General features: G+C 40.2%; 2 protein-coding genes across 5 annotated transcripts in view; one reads left to right on the top strand and one right to left on the bottom strand.

Annotated features, from left to right (window-relative positions):
• arhgap10 (Rho GTPase activating protein 10) overlaps positions 1–3,044 on the bottom strand; it is a 60,857-nt gene extending 57,813 nt beyond the window's left edge. Inside the window, exon 1 of the mRNA XM_061829242.1 lies at positions 2,477–3,044. Coding sequence (XP_061685226.1) covers positions 2,477–2,630 — 154 coding nt within the window. The 5' untranslated portion in view covers positions 2,631–3,044. The remainder of the gene's footprint in view (positions 1–2,476) is intronic.
• A 1,387-nt stretch (positions 3,045–4,431) lies between these two features.
• On the top strand, positions 4,432–22,357 carry prmt9 (protein arginine methyltransferase 9). 4 transcript variants are annotated; one of them, XM_061829240.1, is made up of 14 exons: positions 4,432–4,737; positions 6,456–6,659; positions 7,684–7,832; positions 9,583–9,819; positions 9,907–10,074; positions 10,179–10,281; positions 10,482–10,591; positions 11,885–12,077; positions 14,010–14,193; positions 17,022–17,374; positions 18,209–18,531; positions 19,593–19,746; positions 20,679–20,801; positions 21,420–22,357. In XM_061829240.1, the coding sequence occupies exons 2-14, from the start codon at positions 6,459–6,461 to the stop codon at positions 21,642–21,644; spliced, it is 2,523 nt and encodes an 840-aa protein (XP_061685224.1). In that variant the 5' UTR covers positions 4,432–4,737; positions 6,456–6,458; the 3' UTR covers positions 21,645–22,357. The 4 variants fall into 4 exon arrangements, with proteins under 4 accessions (XP_061685224.1, XP_061685222.1, XP_061685223.1 ...); XM_061829238.1 differs by having other exon boundaries at positions 10,479–10,591; XM_061829239.1 differs by lacking the exon at positions 4,432–4,737 and adding an exon at positions 6,226–6,352 and having other exon boundaries at positions 10,479–10,591.
• Positions 22,358–22,429: the final 72 nt, after the last annotated feature.

Below are 22,429 nucleotides of genomic sequence, written 5' to 3'. Positions count from 1 at the left end.
GGAGACATAAATGCATTAAAGTGGAATTTCTTGCAGTCTTCCCGAACAACTTAAAGCCGGTAAGATCAAATCCCTGCTGTCTTTAGTTTCAATCAGAGCCATAAAAGCTTTTTCTTTCGCTTGTGTAAAATTTACTTTACAATGTGTCAAATGTAATTTATGTCTCAAACATTTGCATCGACATTCGGTACCCCTGGACTAATCTAATGAAAGCAATTAGAAAATATGCATGACCAGCCTTTTTTACCCAAAGATCACAGTCAGCACTAGCATCTCGTGTAACATTTTATATACTTGTCAAACAGCAGGAGAGACGAATGTTGGGATTACTATCTCGTAATTTAAACCCCTTTGTACGATCAAAACTGATGTCCGCAAACTAAAGTGTTTCTTGCAATCTAAACGATTTCATTACATTTTAGACCATCCATTCATCCATTTTCTTAGCCGCTTATCCTCACAAGGGTCGCGGGGAGTGCTGGAGCCTATCCCAGCTGTCAACGGGCAGGAAGCAGGGCACACCCCGAACTGGTTGCCAGCCAGTCAGAGGGCACAGAAAGACAAACAGCCGCATTCACAATCACACCAAGGGGCAATTTAGAGTGTCCAATTAATGTTGCATGTTTTTGGGATGTGGGAGGAAACCGGAGTGCCCGGAGAAAACCCACGCAGGCACGGGGAGAACATGCAAACTCCACACAGGTGGGTCTGGGATTGAACCCGGCACCTCAGAACTGTGAGGCCAACCCTTTACCAGCTGAGCCCATTTTAGACCAGTCAAACATTGTACTGGGAGTCACGGGAAGTGTCCTGTCCACAAGTTAATACATTTTTTCCAGAAGACAAGCGATAACAATCCAAATCAACTTGTGGCCAAAATAATTCATTAAAACCAACTAATACTCTGACGCCCCAACTGGGATGAGCAATGTGACAAGATTTCATACAAATATCTGTTCAAATTCTGAACCTGATTGGTATGACCACTTCAACGTGAGTACAATACACCAAAAACTTATAAAACCGGATGATGGGTTCTGGAGAAATTGGGTTCTTTGGTCATTTAAAAAAAAAACTACTTTTGGGGAATCTTTTTACATCTTAAGTAGGCTTTCGATTGAATGTAATGCATACTAGTAAATGTATATAGAAGGGCTGCAAATGAGTCAATGAGTCAACTAGCCAACATTGACTTGTCTTCCACTAATGATTAGTAAAGCTTACAACACGGTGGTTTTATAAAACCGATCGCTTCCCCTTTTGCTGCGGCTTATCATTTAATTAAATAACCATGATCAGATTTCATGGGTTAGTCACACACTTTCCCAAAAACTGTGATGCTGCACTTTCAAAAATGTGGGAATGAAATTGTGTTAAAATGTGCAAACTCGAGCCGTGAAACTTATCTTGCCACGGCGCATCCTTAGATCTCTGAATCTGGAATTGTCCCTGGAATAGGTCACGTACTTTCCTAATTAACTGTTTTCAGTGCAGCAGGATTTGGCCATTAACTGCATGTGCATTCACATGGAGAACAACTGAAACGGAGTGCCGAACAGGAATACAGATCAAAGAAAAGAAAATAGCAGAAAATAAAAAAGTTTTTGATAGCCGAACCACAAATTGATTTTAAGGTGGGTTTTACCATCGTATAGTGAGGCAGATTGCTTCATGAGCACTACAAGGCTGTTCCACAGTTTTGAGACTAGCAACATACAGAGTTGTAGTCCCCGTCAGCTTCCGCTTACACGTCTTTCAGGATCAGCTGGTTAGTTCACCTGATGCACCGCGCAAACAATTTCAATTACACAAATAATTAAAAGGCTAGCGTTGGATGTGTGGTACCAAATACAAAACTCAAGGTCAACATAAACGTCTAGTCACGTCATCATCGCCAAACCTTTTGGTACAATCACAGGTTGCATCTTGCTTCTATCCCTGCTAAAAATTTTCGATAGAAATTTTTACAGACATCTACAGAATTCTATAGAATTTGTACAGAACAACTTCTTCAATAGAACTTTGGCTGTGATTTTCTGAAGAATTTCTATAGAATTTTTATAGGACTTGGGTCCTAAAGTGCGATATTAGAAATGTTCTATAGAAAATGTTTAGCAGGGATATCTCCACAGAATTGCCAAATTGCCTTCATGTCACCATTCTATGTAATTCCCTTCAGAAACACTCATTAAAATGGACGAGTAATTCAGTCTTGTTGCTCTCTTTTTAATTAAGTGACTTGATACCATATTATGCATTATTGATAAAGTCATTGGTCATCTTGTCATGGGGGGGGGGGTCAGTTTAAGATTCTTTCCTGCAATCCAAATTGATTTGTGCAATTTCAACTGTTTCGTTGTATTTTACGTAAATCAAACACGATACAGAAAGATAGGGGGAGTGTCCTGGAAGCCTTAAGACTATCCGTAAGACCAGATCAACAAGGAGCGTCGTTGGACCGAACGAGTAGACTCACGTTTGGTGGCATTGATGAGGTTCTTGCCGTCCTTGTACAGCTCCTTAATGAACCTGTTGGTTTTGTCCAGCTCCGCTTCGTGAGCTTTAATTTTCTCCCTGAAGCCGGGACTGTCCAGATAACATTCGCTGAATTCCAACGGGTGCAGTCCCATGTCTCCGTTTGCTTCTCGACTTCTTTTTTGGGGGGGAAGGGAAATATATATATATATATATACACTGTATATTGTTAAATACTGTTTTAAAAAATAAACAAACGAGAAAAAACAAACTATGCGTTTAAGGCCAAATGACCGGCGGGCAGCATAGCTACTAGTTAGCTTGGCAGCAGATAACGTTGGTTAACATGCTTATTTCTCACGTGCGCGACTGTTGTCCAAATTTGAAGCGCAAAAGAAAAGCGAGCAAAATGCGAGGCGCGGTGCGGTCAGGAAAACGTGGCGACTCGGAAGAAAGTTGTCAGAAAGTTGCCGCGTCCATGTTTTCTTTGCCCTCATCGAACGCAGCCCACCGAGCAAAGTGACAGATTGAGAAACTCTGCTGACATCTGCGTGTGTGCGGCGGAAACTTCTGCCCAAGAGTGCTCAGCGCTCTCGGGATAGTTACAACCCACCACTTTGTGCTTTCGCGCGGCGAATTGGTTACAAAATCTGAGGAAGGGCGCACATGATTTTTCAAAAAAATGACCTCAAATTAATATCATCCTAACGTTATTAATGTTCAAGCATCGAAGTAAATTTACTTGTTCAAATGGCCTCCTGTCTTATGCGCTAGAGAATGCGACTTGGTAATGGCGTTGTGGGGAAATATCTTGGTCTAGTCTAGTTTTGGTCTTTCCAAATTAGTCTCCCCCACGTTTAACCCTCTCGTATTACCAGGAGTACTGGAATTCATCCATCCATCCATCCATCCATCCATCCATTTTCTTAGCCGCTTATCCTCACAAGGATCGCGGGGAATGCCGGAGCCCATCCCAGCTGTCAACGGTCAGGAGGCGAGGTACACCCTGAACTGGTTTCCACCGAATCGCAGGGCGCATAGAGACAAACAACCGCACTCATAATCACACCTCGGGGCAATTTAAAGTGTCCAATTATTGTCGCCATGTTTTTGGGAGTGCCCGGAGAAAACCCACGCAGGCATAGGGAGAACATGCAAACTCCACACAGGCGAGGCCGGGATTGAACCCGGATCCTCAGAACTGTGAGACTAACGCTTTACCGGCTGATCCACCGTGCCGCCTCCTGTGATTCAATTCTTGAGTAAAAACACTGATATTTTTTAAGAAAGACGAACAAAAGTGCACATTTACAAATGTACTTAAGTAAAAAAAAATCTAAAGTAAAGTTACATATTTTAACCCAATGATCAAATACATATAGTGAGATTTTTGTACCCCTCCAGATGATTGTCATGATTTCACTGCGGGGAAAATAAAAAAAAAAAAAAAAAAGAGAATTTATTAAACTATTGTTGCAATATTTTTGTCTATTGACATAAAGTTACAGCATATACACTACAACATAATTAAACAATAAAGATGGATTGGTTTCAAACATTTGTTTTCCCACAGTCAAACAAAGTAAGGGTGGCGGAATGACTGAAACTATATCGTTGAAAATGCGCAATGTATGTCTAATTTGAGTTTATTTGTTTTTATGTATTTTCTCCACCGTCTAACGAAGTAAGGGTGGCGGAATGTCTGAAACTGTGTAGTTGAAAATGCGCAATTTATGTCTAATTTCAGTTTATTTGTTTTTTACAGTTTTGCTTTGTTCGTGGGGAAATAAATCTATTGGAGATATTATGTCATTGTTCAAATTTGCAACAGGCTAGCTTTCTAAAAAGCTAACGTGGTTCATTCATTGCGGACACTTTTGAAATAAAAACCATAGTTGTACAGTACAACAATATTTAAGGCGGAACTGTAATTTGCTTACGTGTTTGACACCGGACCCCATTTAACCGAAGGACCTGCTATCCCCCAAAATATCATTTGTTCCGCTCAACAACGCAAATAATTAGTGCGAATTTTTGTGGGGGGGACCTTACGTGGCGGTGGTTTCTTTCAGCTTGTTTTGTGCGGGTTGCAGGATGCCTCCTTGGAGAACAAGAGCCTTGACGAGGCTCACCATTAAAGACATACTTTGACGGGGAGCGTGCTCGAAACGTCACCCAAAAGCGTCGTTTTGGCGTTGTGTAATTTCATCGACAGGTACCTCGTTACAGAGATCATCAGGCTGTGATCTAAACTGTTTCACAGTAAGTCAACATTCGTGACGCGTGGCGAGTTGCATTGATTTTAATTAACAAATATCCCTGACGCATAATTGAAACACCTCTTCTATTTCTCCAACACGTTACAAAGCCCAATTAAGCAGTATTGCTGAATGCGTCTATGGCAAATTTTGTGTCACCACCACACATTAACACAATAATAAATCGAATGCTAAGTAAATAAAAACACCACCACATCAATATAAAAATCTAAATACAATGTATGAGTTTCACAGAGTTTTAACAAGGAGGGATAATGTAATGTTATGTCTTTTTTTTTAAAACATGGATTCAATTGTAATATACGAAAGTTGCAAGAAAATCTTACCATAAAAGTTTTGATGTTATGTAAAAGATAAACATAGTTTCATGGGCATAGAGTACAGTATTACATAATATTACAATTGTAATATGAGGGGAAAATCTCAACTACACAGGGATGTACTTGCAATTTTCTGAGATTGGTAGCATAAAACAAAAATTATGTGATAGTCATGGAATATGGCAAGAACAAAATTTAACTTTACTAAAATATAATTTTAACAACTTTTTTTTCATGAATAAGTGTAATACTATGAAGGAAAAAATATATATTTTGCAGGTATATAATAATTTTGTGAGGTTAATCGCAAAAATGATGAAAATAGCCATACTAAAAAGAAAAATGTCAATTTTATATTAATATAACCATAATACAAGAATGAAAGCAAAAGTTTTAAAAAGTAACTAATGTGATTTTTTTTTTTTTTATTGGGGTACAGTTGTCATTTTAAAAGGTTAATTGCCAGATATAAAAAAATAGTTGTCATATTACAAGGATGAAAAAATCGTAACTTTATGTTGATATAATGCGATTTTTGTAAGATTAATGGCACATAATCAGAGAGCCATAATTTTACAGGGATGTACTTGGTGTAGGCAGTACGGACGGTGGATCAGCACAACATGGCAGGTTGTTGACTGCAATACTGTCAACAAGCAGTGGTGCTTTGAGAAATGGATTAAATTGGTTCCGTGACCATGATTGTAACTCAAATCACCATTCCCCATTCAAATGAATGGGAATGCCATTAATCCATTCCACCCCCCTTCCACACACACACACACACACACCACACACACACACACAACACACACACACACACAACAAGCTAATTTTTCTGCTCTTTTTTATCAATGAAAAATACCACTATTAGGGCAGCACGGCCCTGATGGTAAAGCGTTGGCCTCACAGTTCTGAGGTCCCGGGTTCAATACCGGACTCGCCTGTGAGGAGTTTACTTGTTCTGGCCGTGCCTGTGTGGGTTTCCTCCCAAATTCCAAAAACATGCAACATTAATTGGACACTCTAAATTGCCCCTAGGTGTGATTGCGGCTGTTTGTTTCTATGTGCCCTGCGATTGGCTGGCAAACAGTTCAGGGTGTACCCCACCTCCTGCCTGTTGAGAGCTGGGATAGGCTCCGGCACTCCCAGCGACCCTCGTGAAGATAAGCGGCTAAGAAAATGGATGGATGGATGTACTTGGTGTAATAATGTTGAAATTGGACATTTGTCGTTCAGTCAAGAGCTCCTTTGTGTTTCTATGGGTTCTAGATTAAGGTTAGTTGAAGGCTCTAAAACATCCATAGTTGTGAATATGAATGCTTGTCTAAATGTGCTTTGCAATAATATATAAATAGTTGCATCATTGATTTGTTTTCAGGGAATGCCTAATGCCAGCGTGAGGCCAAAGCACGGTGGCAGGAGAACCCGTAGGCGGCGCAGAGAGGACCCAGCTCGGAATGAATTGGTTTCCAGCTCCCTGGAAAGTGCCCAGCAGTGCCTCTTTAGCCAAGACTATGGCCCCGCGTTTGTACACTACCTCCTGGTCCTCAACCTGGCACCCGAGTTCAAGGACTTTGCCCGGGTAATTCATGTCCGCGAGCGCTCGGCTAAACAATCCATGCAAGTCGTCAGGAGTGTTGTCACTTGTAACTTTGACACGCCGTATAGAACAGGGGTCTCAAATTCACTTTTCTCACGGGGCACATTGTAGTTCTGGTTTCCCTCAGAGGGCCGTTACGACTGTGAAACAAAAATATTGAATTGTCTCATCATATTTACATCATCTATTTAAGAACTAGTTTTGGAATCGGAAATCAGGGGTAATGGTTTTTTTTTTTTTTTTCCCAACAATTCATGTTTGGTAACACAAAAATGCTTGTAATATCTCAAACTTACCATTTATGATACATGACAATTTGAAATTTTGGTCCCAATTTTTTACAAGCATCTTGGAAATTGACGCTGTAGAATTGGCTTCGCAGGCCACAGAAAATCGTGCAATGGGCCAGATTTGGCCCGCGGCCCTTGAGTTTGACACCTGTGATATAGAAGAATGTTGTTAATAACCCTGCTAAATCTGAATAATTGAAGAAAGGCCAAGTCCAAAAAATGAGGCTTCAGTTTTTGTTTGAGACTGTGGAGCTTGAAAAATAAACTTAGGCTTCAGTAAAAACATTTCCGGACATATTAGGGATTGAGAGTAAAAAGCATAAAATATGGCACTGTAGTAGAGCTTTTGTGCTATTGGGCACCTGGGACGCTCTGCTTCAGGTGATGTACAGTGAAGAAAATAAGTATTTGAACACCCTGCTGTATTGCAAGTTCTCCCACTTACAAATCATGGAGGGGTCTGAAACTTTCATCATAGGTGCATGTTCACTCTGACAGAGATAATCTAAAAAATAAAAATCCAGAAATCACTGAGTATGATTTTTTTTTTTTTTTAAACGATTTATTTGTGTGATACAGCTCCAAATAAGTATCTACTCACTGTACTGCAGTGTACAGAAGTACTGGTGCTAAAAATGGGTGGTATAATTTCATATTGTGCACCCTTTCTCATCACCATTGGAAAATATCACCATCTCGTTTTGTTTTTATGACAGGAGTCCTTCCGGTTCACGCTCTTTAAGTGGGCCGAGGAGCTGGAGTCGGTGGGCCGCATTCAGGACCTTTTCAGCTGCTACGAGCAAGCGCTGGAGCTCTTTCCTGCCGACGAGGTCATTCTGAACAGCATGGGCGAACACCTCTTTAGGTGATCTCACTGTTTATGAATGTGAAACCAAATACTCCATGTAAAAAAAGAAAAAGTTAAAGTTTAAAAAAAAAAAAAAAAATGAACTCATCTAGCCTGACATATTGCATGTTGCCGTGAATCACGATTACGTCTTCGTGGTCTTTTCCCAATTACAGTGGTGCTTTGAAATAAGAGTGACGCGACTCCGCCATCATTTTTGTTCTGCCTTGTTTTTTGTTTTGGAGGGTTTTTTTTTTTGTTTCGCTTTGACTTGTGATGAAAAATTTGGGATAGGAACCCTGTGTGGTGGCCGTAAACTCATCGCAATTCACTTCACAAGATTCAGTTTAGCCGATCGTCAATAATGTTTTAAAAAAAAAAAAACTTTAAAGCTTGTTAATGCCGCTCCTAGTTTAGGTTTACTGCCAATGTTCCCTCAAAACTGCGCGTGTGCGCCATTGTGCACCACCGATGCAGTCTCTTCGCAGATATTCTGTAATAATATATCCAATGCAAATTTAAAGTATAACATACAGCTATTCTGTTTGTGGCATTTTGGGATGTGACTCAATGAGTGAGGGAAGACGAGTTGCTACATCCATTGGCACAATTCACATATGTACGGCAAAAAATGAAAAGAAAAAGCCACTGGTTTCTTTTAGGCAGCATACGGCACTTTCTCTAACAACGACCGCTGCTCCGTCACACTCTCTTTTTCCTAGTTTACCTTACTCCCCCCTTCCTACCCTGCTCTTAAAGATATACACTCATAATTGCAAATGTTACAGTACTTACGCAGCCCATCAGTGTTTTATAATGACAGTGTCCACCACCGCTGCTTTAGTTAGCAACACAGTCTGGGCAACGTAGAGCAAAGACAAGCTAGCCATGCTGCCTGTGTTTACTTTCGATATTAATGGAGTAAATTAAAAACGAAATGCTGTTGTTTTAAGATGCAGTGACTGTCGCAGTATGTGAATAATCGAAGAAAAAGGGGTTAAAGTAGACGAGATTTTCTCTTTTCTGAGTTGGAAAGGTCTGGCCTCAAGCCAAAGTAGAACGTGCAAGATGTGATTGTGTGTCATTTTAAAATTCCACCTTGGAAGAGCCTGATCCAGGATGAAAGCACAGACAATACAGTGCACAAAAAGCTAATTCTCTATTTTAATTATAGAAGGCAACATAACATCAACCCTGAAACGGTTTGGGAGCATCATCAACATCCCTCCTCCCCCTGTCGTCGGTAGCTCGCGAGTGGCTGTCTGCTTGAAAAGTAGATCTTCGGGTAAAAAAAAAAAAAAAAAAAAAAAAAAAAGTCTGGGTACCCCTGATGTACCGTAGGTGGTCATGTGAAATACTCGAAGCAACTAATAGATGAACGCAACTCATGCTAACAGGCAATTTAATAGCTTTACATTCCATAAAAGAAGCAAACAAAAACCTGAGTCACAGTAGTTGTGAAACGTCTATATTTGTGTCCACATAACTGTATTATAATGCCCAAGATGCACACAATGGAGGAGCTGCGAGGAATTAATCATGATGCACAAATATTTTTTCTTTCTGTTTGAATGTTTTTTCAAGTACTGTAGTATTGTTATACTATTTGTTATTATATTGTTTTCATTATGTTTAAAAAAGATCATTAGAAAAACTTTTGTTTTTTGGATTGGATCCAATGGATTAATAATTTGTTTTATTGTGGAGAGTAATGTTAGTAAGGTAAACAACTTTGAATTGTGATTATGATTTTTTTTTTTTTTTTAAGAATGGGTTTCCGCGATGAAGCGGCGGGCCATTTCTTCAAAGCCCTGAAGCTGAAGCCGGACTACCCGGAAGCCAGGGAGAACTTCTACCGTGTGGCCAACTGGCTGGTGGAGCGCTGGCACTTCCTCATGCTCAACGACCACGGGCGTAACCGCAAGTACCAGCAGGCCATCCAGAAGGCGGTGCGCGGCGGCTGCACCACCGTACTGGACATAGGTACTGGCACTGGGATCCTTGGGTGAGATACGGTCGCTAGTGTGCGCTTCGTGGTCGGGTGCGACGTTGTCCCGGCTTCTTGTCAATGCCGTGTCGGAAAAATTCTCAGCATGTGCGCTAAGAAAGCGGGGGCCGCCGAGGTGTACGCCTGCGAGCTTTCCAAGACCATGTACGAGCTGGCCTGCGAGGTGGTGGCGGCCAACGGGATGGACGGAGGCATCAAGATCCTCCACATGAAGTCGCTGGAAATGGAAGTGCCAAAGGACATCCCGCACAGGTACACGCGACCTTCTCATGCTAGGATGCTTCAGTAGGCGATTTGATTTAAGCGCCATCCTAGCACACAATCCTCCGTTTACTTTGTGTTTGTTGACGCGTCAGGGTGTCGCTGGTGGTGACGGAGACGGTCGACGCCGGCTTGTTTGGAGAAGGCATCATCGAGAGCCTCATCCATGCCTGGCACCACCTCTTGCTACCTCCACAGGTAACGACGGGAACACCCAGAGCACAGTAGGTGGCAGTAAAATGTATTGCACAAAATTTTAAATTGGAGCGGAAACCTTTCATGGACCAAAGGAGTCTGCACAGTCATTCATGCTTCGCATCCCAAATAATGAAGCAAGGAAGATGTCATGCCGTATTGCTGCGTGCATCCTTGAGACTGCTGTTTTATTTTTTAAGCAGAGTGGGGAGAGTGCACCCAGGGACCCCGCTGCAACCGGTCGGGTCATCCCCGCCGGAGCCACTGTTTTCGCCATGGCTGTGGAGTGCCTGGAGATCCGCCGGCATAACAAGTAAACAGACCGCAGTGGTTGTGTTAAAGCCCTCTAAACTCTGTTAGCCATTTGTGTCGACCTTGCTTCTTTTTTTCCCCACATTAAATGTTCCTTTTGCCCCTATCATGGTCATTTTTAGCCAAATGAGGCAAACCCTGGCGGCACGGTGGATCAGCTGGTAAAACATTGGTCTCACAGTTCGGAGGACCCTGGTTCGATCCGAGCACCGCCTGTGTGGAGTTTGCATGTTTTCCGGGCACTCCGGTTTCCTCCCACATCACAAAAACATGCAACATTAATTGGACACTCTAAATTGCCCCTTGGTGTGATTTTGAGTGTGCCTGTTGTCCGTCTCTGTGTGCCCTGCGATTGGCTGGCAACCAATTCAGGGTGTACCCCGCCTCCTGCCTGTCGACAGCTGGGTTAGGCTCCAGCACTCCCTGCGACCCTCGTGAGGATAAGCGGCAAAGAAAATGGATGGATGGATGAATGAATGTTCCTTTTGCCCCTATCATGGTCATTTTTAGCCAACTGAGACAAACCCTCTTTTCCCCTATTTCTTACAATTTACTAGTTTGAATCATGGAATTTTGTTGACATGGGCTTTATCCCAGACTCAATGCTTGAAAATTTTGATTTAAAGATTTCATGACTTATCCTTTTTTGCGCAATAGAGAAATTCCATTCACTATTCATAGTTTCTAAAAGAGGTGCCAAATGAATTGCTGCAGTGATCCCGAAACTTTTTACACTAACTACTTCGGCAAAAAAATATTAAGCTTTACAAATACCACCATTGTGACAATGTGTTCATTAAAAAACAGGTTTTATTCATACAATGTACAGTATAGTTATAATTATTGTAAGCCACTTTTACCTTTTGCACAGTTCGAACATTAACCCTGTGCTTCAATGCGGGGGCGGACTAATTGATTCAATTCAAACGTGTTGCCTAAAAAAGTGAAATAAAAATTGTGCCTCAATTAAACTTAAAAACTCTGAAATATATGTAGTTGTATTACACTAAAAAGTTAAATACAACTGAACTGTACTGCGGCAGTTTTTCTCCCTTTACCACTAGAGGGAGCTCACACCCAATGCAACAAATGAATGACAATTTGCATGTGAAGGAAAAGAAGAACTAAGGAATTAAATTGACATTTTCCTCTGCTAGGTTTATATCTTGAAAATTACATACTGCCTGTACGTGCCCAAAAATGGCCACAGAGAAGCTGAAAAAGTACAGTAAAGTCCAACAAGGCTTAAAGTCACGGTAGCCAGTATTCATACGTTTATATTGTTTTTATCCAGGCTTTGCGTGTCCGAGGTGGGCGGCCTGTCAATGGCGGCGGCCGACCAACTGCGCAGTCCGGTGAGCTGCAACACCGAGCCGGATGACTCCATGGAGCCGTACACCACCGAGAGACTCAGCAGGCTACCCGGGGGCTACACGGCCCTCACCGAACCGCTCACAGTACTCTGCATTGACTTCAACTGCGTGCAAGTGAGCTGAGATTTTCAAACTTTTCGACGATCAATCCCAGAGACTTTTTTTTTTTTTTTTTTAATAGATCTGTGAGTCTGAGTGCCTGTAGTTTTTAAAACATAAATATAGCTTTTTATGATAGGGGCTAATCATTCTTACAAAAGGAAGAAGCCACAGGTTGACAAGATTTTTTAATAAACCCCCCCCCCATAAAAATCATATTTTCAGAGGAGTAAAAAACAAATGGACCTAAACAAAGGAAAAAAAAAAAAATCTCCAATAATTTATTTTTAAATCTTGCATTAATCTCAAAAGAGTCTCAAAATAAATAACTTGAAAAATGCATTTATCCATAGCACTTGTCAAAATGTTCCCATCATAAAACTGAACAGGTGAGATTCAAAGGAACATTTTTGCATTGTAATGAACAATATTCATAGCCTATAATTAACCTCTTTAGTCACTGATTTTTTTTTTTTTTTTTTTTCTGAGTGAACTTTTTTTTCTGCTCAGGCCAAACCCATTTCTGATTTAAAATAAATAAGAATATTGCTGTGGTGACATTTTGGTCAAATGTTGAGGTTCTTTCAAAAGCAAATTAAATACATGCCTAAATACTGTACTTTGATACTAAATTCCTTTTAATTCCTATGCAAAAATTAGGATTCTGGAACCTTTTTTTTTTCAAGAAAATTTACAAATGAGTCTGAATCAGCACTCATTAAGAAACAACGTATTATATTAGCCATTGTTTATTTAAAGCACCGATACCCTCTGCTACCTGATTGCTAATATGATCTAACAGCATGTTGACAGATCATAGAATAATATTCACTCACACAATTAATATTGCTGCTGTACTGAGAAGCGACGAGAGGAGCTCAGCCTTGAGTACTGTGTACTGTATCCACGTGTATGTCTTATACTGCCCCCAGGTGGCCAAACGGTGCACACGTAAATAAGCAGCACAATCGAACTAGATCGTGTGACAAAAATATTTTTAAGTGGATATATGTCGTTGCCAGCATAATAATATTATTTTTCTTGTTAAAAAAAACATTACAATAATGTGATTTTTTTTTTTTTTTGCGAGGCTGCAATGGATAAATTTCCTTTTTTGATTCATTTTAGTGGGGGAAGACTTTGAGATATGTGTTATCTTTTATGAGCGTGGTCAAGGAATGAATTGCTTGCATCTCAAGGCTTCACTGTACATAAAAAATGTGATAAATGATTTAAGAATTAAAAAAAAAAAGTGGGAATAGAGTAGAGCAAATACATTTTTTACCAGATCTGTTTGGAATCTGAAATCCTTTCCACTGTCAAGATCCCGAAATTCACATCTTCATTTTACAAGTGACACAGCGTTTAATAAGTCCCGGCGTGCCGCTTTGTTTTCTGTCGCCGAGCCGGGGATCGGATAAAAATCAAAACGCATAATTCATCCGCTTGCGTCGGTCTCCTGGAAGCAAAACATTTTTGCGTCATCGGCGGCCTGCGGGGATTGCTGCATTCACGAGCTCCTACCCCGACTTTTATTATTCACAACTTTATCATGAAAGGAGAAAAGCACAGATGCCGCGTAGCTGGGCAATTGGACTACAGACAAGACAAATTTTATTTATTTATCCCCGTCAAACACTTGTTCAAGGCAGAACGTAGGATGAATAAATAAATAATACGTTTTTTTTTCATCCCCCTTCAACAATAAAACTTTACTTTTGAAAATAAGAGCCAGAAATAACTTATCTCTATGGAGATATTTTGCCTCACTCCTCCTTCCAGAATTATTTGAATATAGGAAAAAAAGTGAGTGTTTGTGAGCAAGGTCAAAGGTCATGCCGACTGTATTTCAATCAGATTCAAATCTTGACTGGGACCCGGAGACTGCAAAATCTTCTTAAAAGCCAAATCAAAACATTTGAATATTATATTGTATGTTTTTCTCAGGAGCTGGAGGGTCTGAGCTCCAGGCCGGTGCAGCGGGTGCGCCTGCCGGTGGTCCGGGAGGGCGAGCTGGACGCCCTGGCTTTGTGGTTCCAGCTGCACTTGGACGAAGAGAGCAGCCTGTCTACGGGACCCCACGAGGACACCTGCTGGGAGCAGGCCATCTACCCCGAGCACAGCAGCAAAGGTCAAACGCCAAATCACAACACTGATCACTTCACGCTAAAGCAGGGGTGTCAAACTCTTTTTTTTTTTTTTCTCGCGGGCTACATTGTAGTTCTGGTTTCCCTCAGAGGGGCGTTATGACTGTGGAAAACGAAATATTAAATCGTCTCATCACATTTACATCATCAATTTATGAACTAGTTTTGGAATCGGAAACTATTCATGTTTGGTAACACAGAAATGCTTGTAATAGCTCAACTTTACCATTTATGATACACGACAATTTGAAATTTTGGTCCGGACTTTTTTACAAGAATCATGGAAATTGACGCTGTAGATTTGGTTTCAAATCATACGGTGGGCCGGATCTGGCCCCCTGGCCTTGAGTTTGACGCCCATGTGCTAAAGGAAGAAGTCAAAGGGGCCGGGGATTGCGCCGAATGGTGCCTCACATCACTTCATTTCAATTAAAGTTCATTTAAATTTTATTAGATTTTTTTTTTTTTTTTTTACAAGCATAATTTGAATTCAGATTCATTCCAATTTAATTTTCAGTGAATTTTGATTGAAGATCATTTTAATTAAGATTCACTTCAATTTGAAGTACCTTTTCATTTGGATTTAATTATGCTCAATTTATTTCAAGTACATAGTTTAAAGTAACATTTTCTTCAATTGCATTTTCACTTGTAACTGAATTTTAAAAATATTTAAAAAGGATAGTTTCACTGAATTCTGGAAGTCCTACTGTAATTTATTTCAGGTTCATTTTACTTTAATTTCAAGTCATCTTTTATTTTAACTTTCTTTTAATTTGATCAATTTTAACTTGAGTTGATGTAAATTTTTATGAAGTTATTTTTTTACTATATTTTAAGTTTTTTTTTTTTTTTTTTTTATTTTAGGTTATTTCTCTTTGAAGTTCATTGAAGTGTTATTGGAGAGTACCTAATGAAATATAATATCGTTTGAAGAAGAAACTAAAAATACATTTGCACTCCTCCCTTACTTAGGCTTTGTGGCCCGATGGACATCTGGTACCTGCTGCAATGACTAAATAAACACGCCCTGGATATTTTATGAGGAACTATAATAATTGTTGTTGTCGAGAGCTAAACAAAACAAAAACGGCAAAAGAAGAAAAGAAAGCTCGTAACATTTTGATATCTGCTTTTCATCGGTTTGGATTGGTTCTATTTTTTTTTTTTCCCCCAACGTAATTGACTGATTTAATTATAAACAAACTGCATGATCCCATTTAGTCAAGCACTTCCACATGCTAGTCAGAAGAGGGTAATTTTGTCCTGGCCTTTAGCGCGGTCGTGTCGTGATAGTCAGCCGTCATCGTCGACACGGGAATCCGTCGACATCGTCGTAATTTGTGCGCTGGGATCAGCTGTGGATCATGAAATATGCACATCGCTCTCATCTTGACACGAAGACGCGCACGGACGTTATTCCTGGTGGAATCCCCACCCCGGTGCCTCACCCCACCCCTTCTTCTTTCACTGTGGCGTTGCTTTGAAGCTCATTGCTCTCCTTCCGCTCCCACTTGTCCTGATCTCCGATTCCATTTCATTTACAATTCTGTCATCACAAATGTAAAACTTTTTTTAAATTATAATTATAACTGTTAAACTTTTGCAGTATTTTAATGTTTGTTACAGTAACAATTTATATATATATATCTATATATATCTATATATATATATATATAGATATATATATGTTTTTTTTTTTTTTTTTTGGTATTTGGTAGATATTGTCATGGTCCAATGAAACCAAGGCTGAAGTTTTTTTGTCTGTAATTCCAAAAGGTGTTTGGTGCAAAGACAACTAAGGCTCTTTTTTTAGAATTGATTATCCAAAAGGAAGAAAGTCAAAGCGGCTGAGGATTGCGGTGAATGGTGCCTCACGTGACTTCATTTCAATTAAAGTTCATTTGAATTTTTTGACAATTATTTTACGAGCATAATTTCAATTCAGATTCATTCTAACTTCATTTTCAGTGGATTTTAATTGAAGGTCATTTAAATTGAGCTTCATTTTAATTTTAAGTACCTTTTAAGTTTAATTTTTTTATTTTTAGAATTATTTTATGAGCATAATTTGAATTTTAGATTTTGTCATGGTACAATGAAACCAAGGCTAAAGTTTTTGGCTGTAATTCCAAAAGGTGTTTGGTGCAAAGACAACTGAGGCTCTTTTTAGAATCGATTAGCCTATCGATATTTTGTCGAGTAATCATAAAAACGGTACTGAGTGACTGGTATGAACTCTGTACAGAATTTGAGGCAACAAAATCAACTTTTGCATCATGGTTAGCAATTAGCATTAGCGCGCTAGTGATTACCATTTTCGGTATAATAAAAAAAAGTAACAATAGCAGTACCAATATTAATGAATATTCATAAACATTTGTATATTACAATGTTGTACTATTCATCTTAGTAATTGTTAAAAGTAATGCAAAGACTTTTTATATCACCACTAAATCAAATGTTAGTAATTTGATATAGTGTTAAAAACACTTAATAGCTATTTTTTTAATTCAATAAATATATATTACTATTTAAAAATGTATTTAATATAGATTATTGTAGTTTCTTTCGGCCTGTCCCTTTCGGGGTCGCCACAGCGTGTCATCTCAGATGAACGCACATATTTGTTTGGCACAATTTTTACGCCGGATGCCCTTCCTGACGCAACCCTTCTCAGGGAGTGGAGGCCCCCCCTGGGATACGAACCCACAACCCCTGGTTTACCAAACCAATGCTCGACTAATTTTGGTCAAATCTGTTCCCCCGACCACCCCACCCCTCACACCCCCCCCCCCTCTCCCCACGGCAGGTTTTAAATTAAAAAGCGGTGATGAGCTGATCGTGGAAGTGTCCTGCCGGGACGCCTACCTGAGGCTGTGCGGCGTCGCCGTGCTGCGAGCCGGCCAGGAAATCAGTCTCGGCCCCCGCCCAGACCCCCGCGGTTCCGGCGGGGGCTCCGTTCCCAACCCGGAAGCGGAACTGTGCAGTGCCCTGGCGTCGCTCCAAACGCGTCCCGACGTCTGCGTGCTGGAGTGCTCGGAAATGGCACTCTTGAACAACTCCGACTACCATCGGAGTTTTGCCGCCGCCTTGGCCAAACTCACAAGCCGGTTGAAGGCCAAATCTCCGATCCTGGAGGATCCTGCTGGAGATATGACGAAAGTATGTAATTTCATTTTATTATTTTTTTTAATTTGCAGCTCACTGGAACTTGGAGGTCCGTGAAACAATTTGTAATAACGCATCATTTACATTACACATTCCTTCAAGTAATTTCAAATTGGTGTGCTGTTCAATTCCAAAAAATATTTGACCGCATTTTTTCCTCAAAAACGTATGAATTTAAATTTCTCGAATTTAGGGGTACACATGATAGTTGTGTTTTCCTTTTAACTCGTTGGGTGGGAGCATGATGACAAAAAATATACAGGATAACAAATAATTAAAACTAACTTTTGAGGTTATAATTGGTTGATTTTAAATCGGTAGTTTTCAAAACTTTTTATACCAACTACCACCAAAGAAAAATACTTATTTTTTTTAAAAATTAATAAATATAAATAATATAATAATAAATAAATATAGTAGACTAGTAGGCCAAGGTGGTACTCAAAAGTGTTTAGTTTTTAAAAAGTTCCAAGTTTATATCATTGTTGGCCACTATAAAAGTATAAACCGTTTGAGCATTGATATAGGGAAATAAAACAAAAGAAAACATCTTGGACATTAAATTAAATACAAAGTGGATCTACATATGTTAAAATTCAAACAGTTTTAAAAAATTAAAATGATGTAGTAACTTATCAGTTAAATACAAATGACTTATACTGCGCAGTAATTATTTAATGTAAATGACCATTAAGTAAATTATTGCTAGTGAGTTACTTGTTCTAAATGATAGCAGGTTATTAGATTTTTTGTTTGTTTGTTTTTTAATGGGAGGTCTGGTAATTAGGATTTGGCAAAACATGCATTGACGTGATTTGAAATGCGTAGGCGCCCCTCCCCGCGGACCCGCTGTACGTTCTGGACGTGTCGGAAGGCTTCTCCCTGCTCTCGCTCATGGCCGCCAGCCACGGCGGGGTGAAGGCCTACAGCTCGGTGGAGAAGAGCAGGCAGCAGGAAGCGCTCCGACGCCTGGCGCGCGCCAACGGCGTGCCGGAGGGGAGCTTGGCGTTCTGGCTCAACCACAGCGAGGACGAGCAAGGGGGGCTGCAGAGACCCTCGCGGGAGAAACTGTGGAGCGCCATCTTCCTGGACTGCGTGGAGACGTGCGGACTCGTCCGGCAGAAGCTGATGGAGAAGGCGTCTCTGGCCAGGTGAGGCAACTGACATGTCGTTGTGGCGCACGCTGGGAGACGGGCGACTCTGTTGCCTTCCGGTTGCCAAACACGAGCAATCGTGAAAAACACCCGATCTAATTTCCGGCTTTCAGAGCGTACCTACTTCACCCAGCACATTTGTAGAGGAAATAACATTTGGTACATACACAAGCCGCACCTATGTAAAAGCCGCAAATGCCCACATTGAAACCCACATTCAAACACGAGATATTTACAAACAGTTTTCAAAGTTTTAATACCTTAGCTTAGCTTAACATAGAAACAACAAAGTAGCATGAACAGGGCTGGTAAAAAAAGAAAAAAAAAACATATCGGTCGACGCTAACAGGGCCGGTTGGGGAAAAAAAAAAAAAATATATATATATACCAGTAAAAATCATTGAGGCATGGCGGTAACACAGCAACAACAGGCTAGCACAGCGCTAACGCTACCACAGCGTGAACAGGATCTTTTTAAAAAAAAAAAAACATACCGGTAATAGTCACTTCCTCGGCACATATATTCCACCGGTCTCACGCTTACCTTTTCCGCTTGCAGCCGTTAGAAAAAAATGCACAAATTAGCTGCATCATTTTTCCTTTTCTTTATACAGTACTTATTGCATATACATGCTAAAGAAATGATTCACAAACCTTTTTCACCGAGTACCGCTCTCATGAAAAATTAATATACAACAGTACCGTGTTGGTCTAACTCCACGCAGGTGTTTTATTGCTACTTATAAAATATTATAAGCAACTAAAACACTACAGTTTAAACATTACAACCTGCACATAAATCTGTTTTTTTTTTTTTTTTTAAGTTGAATACAAAGTGGACCTAAGTTACAAAATCCAACAGTTCTAAAAATGAAAGTTTACTTCAAATGTACAGAGCATATCTACTTGAAAAAATATTATTGAGACATTATTCAGACCTTTAATCTGGTGATTCTTCGCGTACCACTAGAGGGAGCCCCCGGACCACACTTGAGGACCAGTGTTATAGAATAGCAAAGAAGGGTACATTTTTAATTTAATTTTCATATTTTCCCAAGATGTCTGCTGGAGCACGGTGGCCGCGTCTTCCCGCACAAAATGACGGTGCTGGGCTTGTTGGTGGAGTCGGACACGCTGCTGCTGGAGAGCGCCGTCCAAGGCCGCCGGGCCACGCTCGACTTCAACATCGCGCCTTTCATCAACCAGTTCACCGTGAGTAACCGGAGATGAGTTGCCATAAAATGCAACCCTCAAATAAATCCATTTTCTGTCCATCTATTTTGTATAGGACTTGTACTTGCGCTGTACAACTTATCGTAATTTCCCGGCCTACAGACCGCACCTGTGTATAAGCCTCAACCAGTACATTTGTAAAGGAAATACCATTTGGTACATACATAAGCCGCACCTGTGTAAAAGCCGCAAGTGCCCACATTGAAACATGAGATATTTACAAAGAAAGACGGTACACAGAAAAAGTTTTCAAAGTTTTAATACCTTAGCTTACCTTAATATAGCAACAACACAGTAACAGTAACGGGGGTGGTTAAAAGAAAAAAAGAAAAAACATACCTAAATCACTGAGACATGGCAGTAACAGAGCAGCAACACGCTAGCATGGGGCTAATGCTAGCCCAGTGCTGATGGGGCCGCTTTGAAAAAAAACTTAACGGTAAAAATCAGAGACACAGCAGCAAGACACTAGCGTGGTCCTAATGCTGGTGCAGCGCTAACAGGCCTGGTTTAAAAAAAAAAAACATAGCGGTAAAAATCATGGGGACACAGCAACACACTAGCACAGCACTAATGCTAGCCCAGCGGTAACAGGGCCGGTTAAGAAAAAAACATTGCAGTAAAAATCACTGAGACACAGCTACACGCTAGCACAGTGCTAACGCTAGCCCAGCGGTAACAGGGCCGGTTTAAAAAAAAAAAAAAACATACCGGCAAAAGTCACTTCCTTGCTGCATTGATTCCACCGTCTCACTCTTACCTTTACCGTTCGAGTGCCCCCTTTGCGTCCGTTAGAAAAAATCCACAAATGAACAGCATAAGTTGCAGGGTTGAAAGCATGTGAAAAAAGTTGCGGTTTATCGGCCGGAAATTACGGTAACCAATCAATCACCGCTCAATTTGTATTTCAGGTTCCGGTCCACGTTTTCCTGGACTTCTCCACGCTGGCATGCCGACACCTCAGCAAGCCAACCGAGCTCTTCGTTCTGGACCTCATGGACGCTAACGCTAACTACAATAACAGGGACGTCCGGGTAGGTTCTGTTCTAGAGCTCGATGGGGTTCTAGAAAATGTTCAAATCTATGCGTGGAATTAAATGTACTATAGAAACAACAGCAAAAATTATTGTAATCTGAATCCAAATATAATTTAGGGGAGGGGGAGTCAGCACTTTACTACCTAGCAGTTAGCGCTGTCAAAGTATAATGGAAATAAGAACAGGAAATATAAAATTACCAAATTAAATTTAGCAACATTAACAGAAAATCTGAGGAGGGGAGAAATCAACTTCACAAGTAGTTTTCTTTTTTTTTATTAAAATAATAATAATAATGTTGGCAGCTTGCTCGCCAGTCTGCTGCAAGATGCTAATGTAGCAATGAGGGTTTTACAGAAAGAAAAAGGTAGTAGAAAACAACAATTGAACAATAGAATTGGAAAAAAATAACCTAAGAGAATGAAGTTCAGCCGCAAAGACATTTTGTTTACAAACGTTTGGTCAGTGGAGCCTCCTATCAAGTAACATGAATGTGGACAAAAGTAGGATAGCTAGCTCGGAACCTGCCAGAATATAATTAGCAGTAGTAAAAGTAGTCAATCCAAATCAGTTTTTGTTTACAAAAAGTTTTGTCATTATGGCCACTCTTCTTAGGTCCAGACGACACTGACGGGCAGAATCACAGCCGTTCCTTTCTGGTACGACATCCACCTGGACGAAGAAATTCGCGTCAGCACTCTGGCCCCGAACTCGCACTGGAAGCAGGCCGCCGTGGTCCTGCAGCGCCCCCTGGAGGTGACGGGGGGAGAGTGGGTCCGGCTGGCCGTCAAGCTCCACAACAGCAGCATCTCCATCGAGGTCCGAAGAGAAGACGGGTGACGTTGGAACACTCTGAGCTGGATCATCGTACGGTAAATATGTAGCGTGAATGGGTTTTGAACTGTGCCATAAGGTCTTTTAATGTCACGCGTCCTTGTGTAAAACAACAACAAATAAAATGCTGCAATTGGTCAATAAGTGCAAGAGGGGGGGAAATATTAATCATAGACAAACCATTTGTTCAGATGTTATATTGTCAGTTTTATTGGAAAAAATAAAGATGTGGAAGGCATGAGAATGCTGTATTAGGCCCAAACCGAGAGTGGACTTGTCATTTTCTTTCAAACTGTCATAACCTTGAGAACAAAATTGTATTTTTGAGTACAAAGTGCAGGTTTTTTTTTCTGGATTTCAGGGGAAAATTGGTAAAGAAAAACACATTAATTTGGATGGAAGAAAATCTTACACTAACAGTACTAAATTTGAAAAAAAAAATTCTCCAAAGAAAGTCCTTTTCACTGAAAATGTCGTTTTCATTATTTTAATATTTTTTCCCCTTTTAGAAATTTTTCTTTTTGAAAAGACCTTTTCTACAGAATTTTTTTGAGGAGTTAAATTGTGATTCATTTCTCTCTATTTAATTTTGCAATTTTTTTGTCCCCTCAAAGAGAAGTTTCCCCCCAGCTATTAGTGGGGCATGGGGACAGTTGTGCCACAAATGTTTTTTCTTTTATTGTGAAATCTCTATTTGGAAAATAGTTTTTTTTTTTTTTTAACCAAGGAAAGGAACTGACTTTTTGTATTACAAAATACAACTTTCTTCTCATAACAGTCTTCATTATCAT

Source organism: Syngnathoides biaculeatus, chromosome 9 (assembly GCF_019802595.1).
Source record: "Syngnathoides biaculeatus isolate LvHL_M chromosome 9, ASM1980259v1, whole genome shotgun sequence".
NCBI classification, from domain to species: Eukaryota; Metazoa; Chordata; class Actinopteri; order Syngnathiformes; family Syngnathidae; genus Syngnathoides; species Syngnathoides biaculeatus.
The sequence above is the reverse complement of the archived record's forward strand: the minus strand, read 5'-3'. Positions and strand labels throughout refer to the sequence as shown.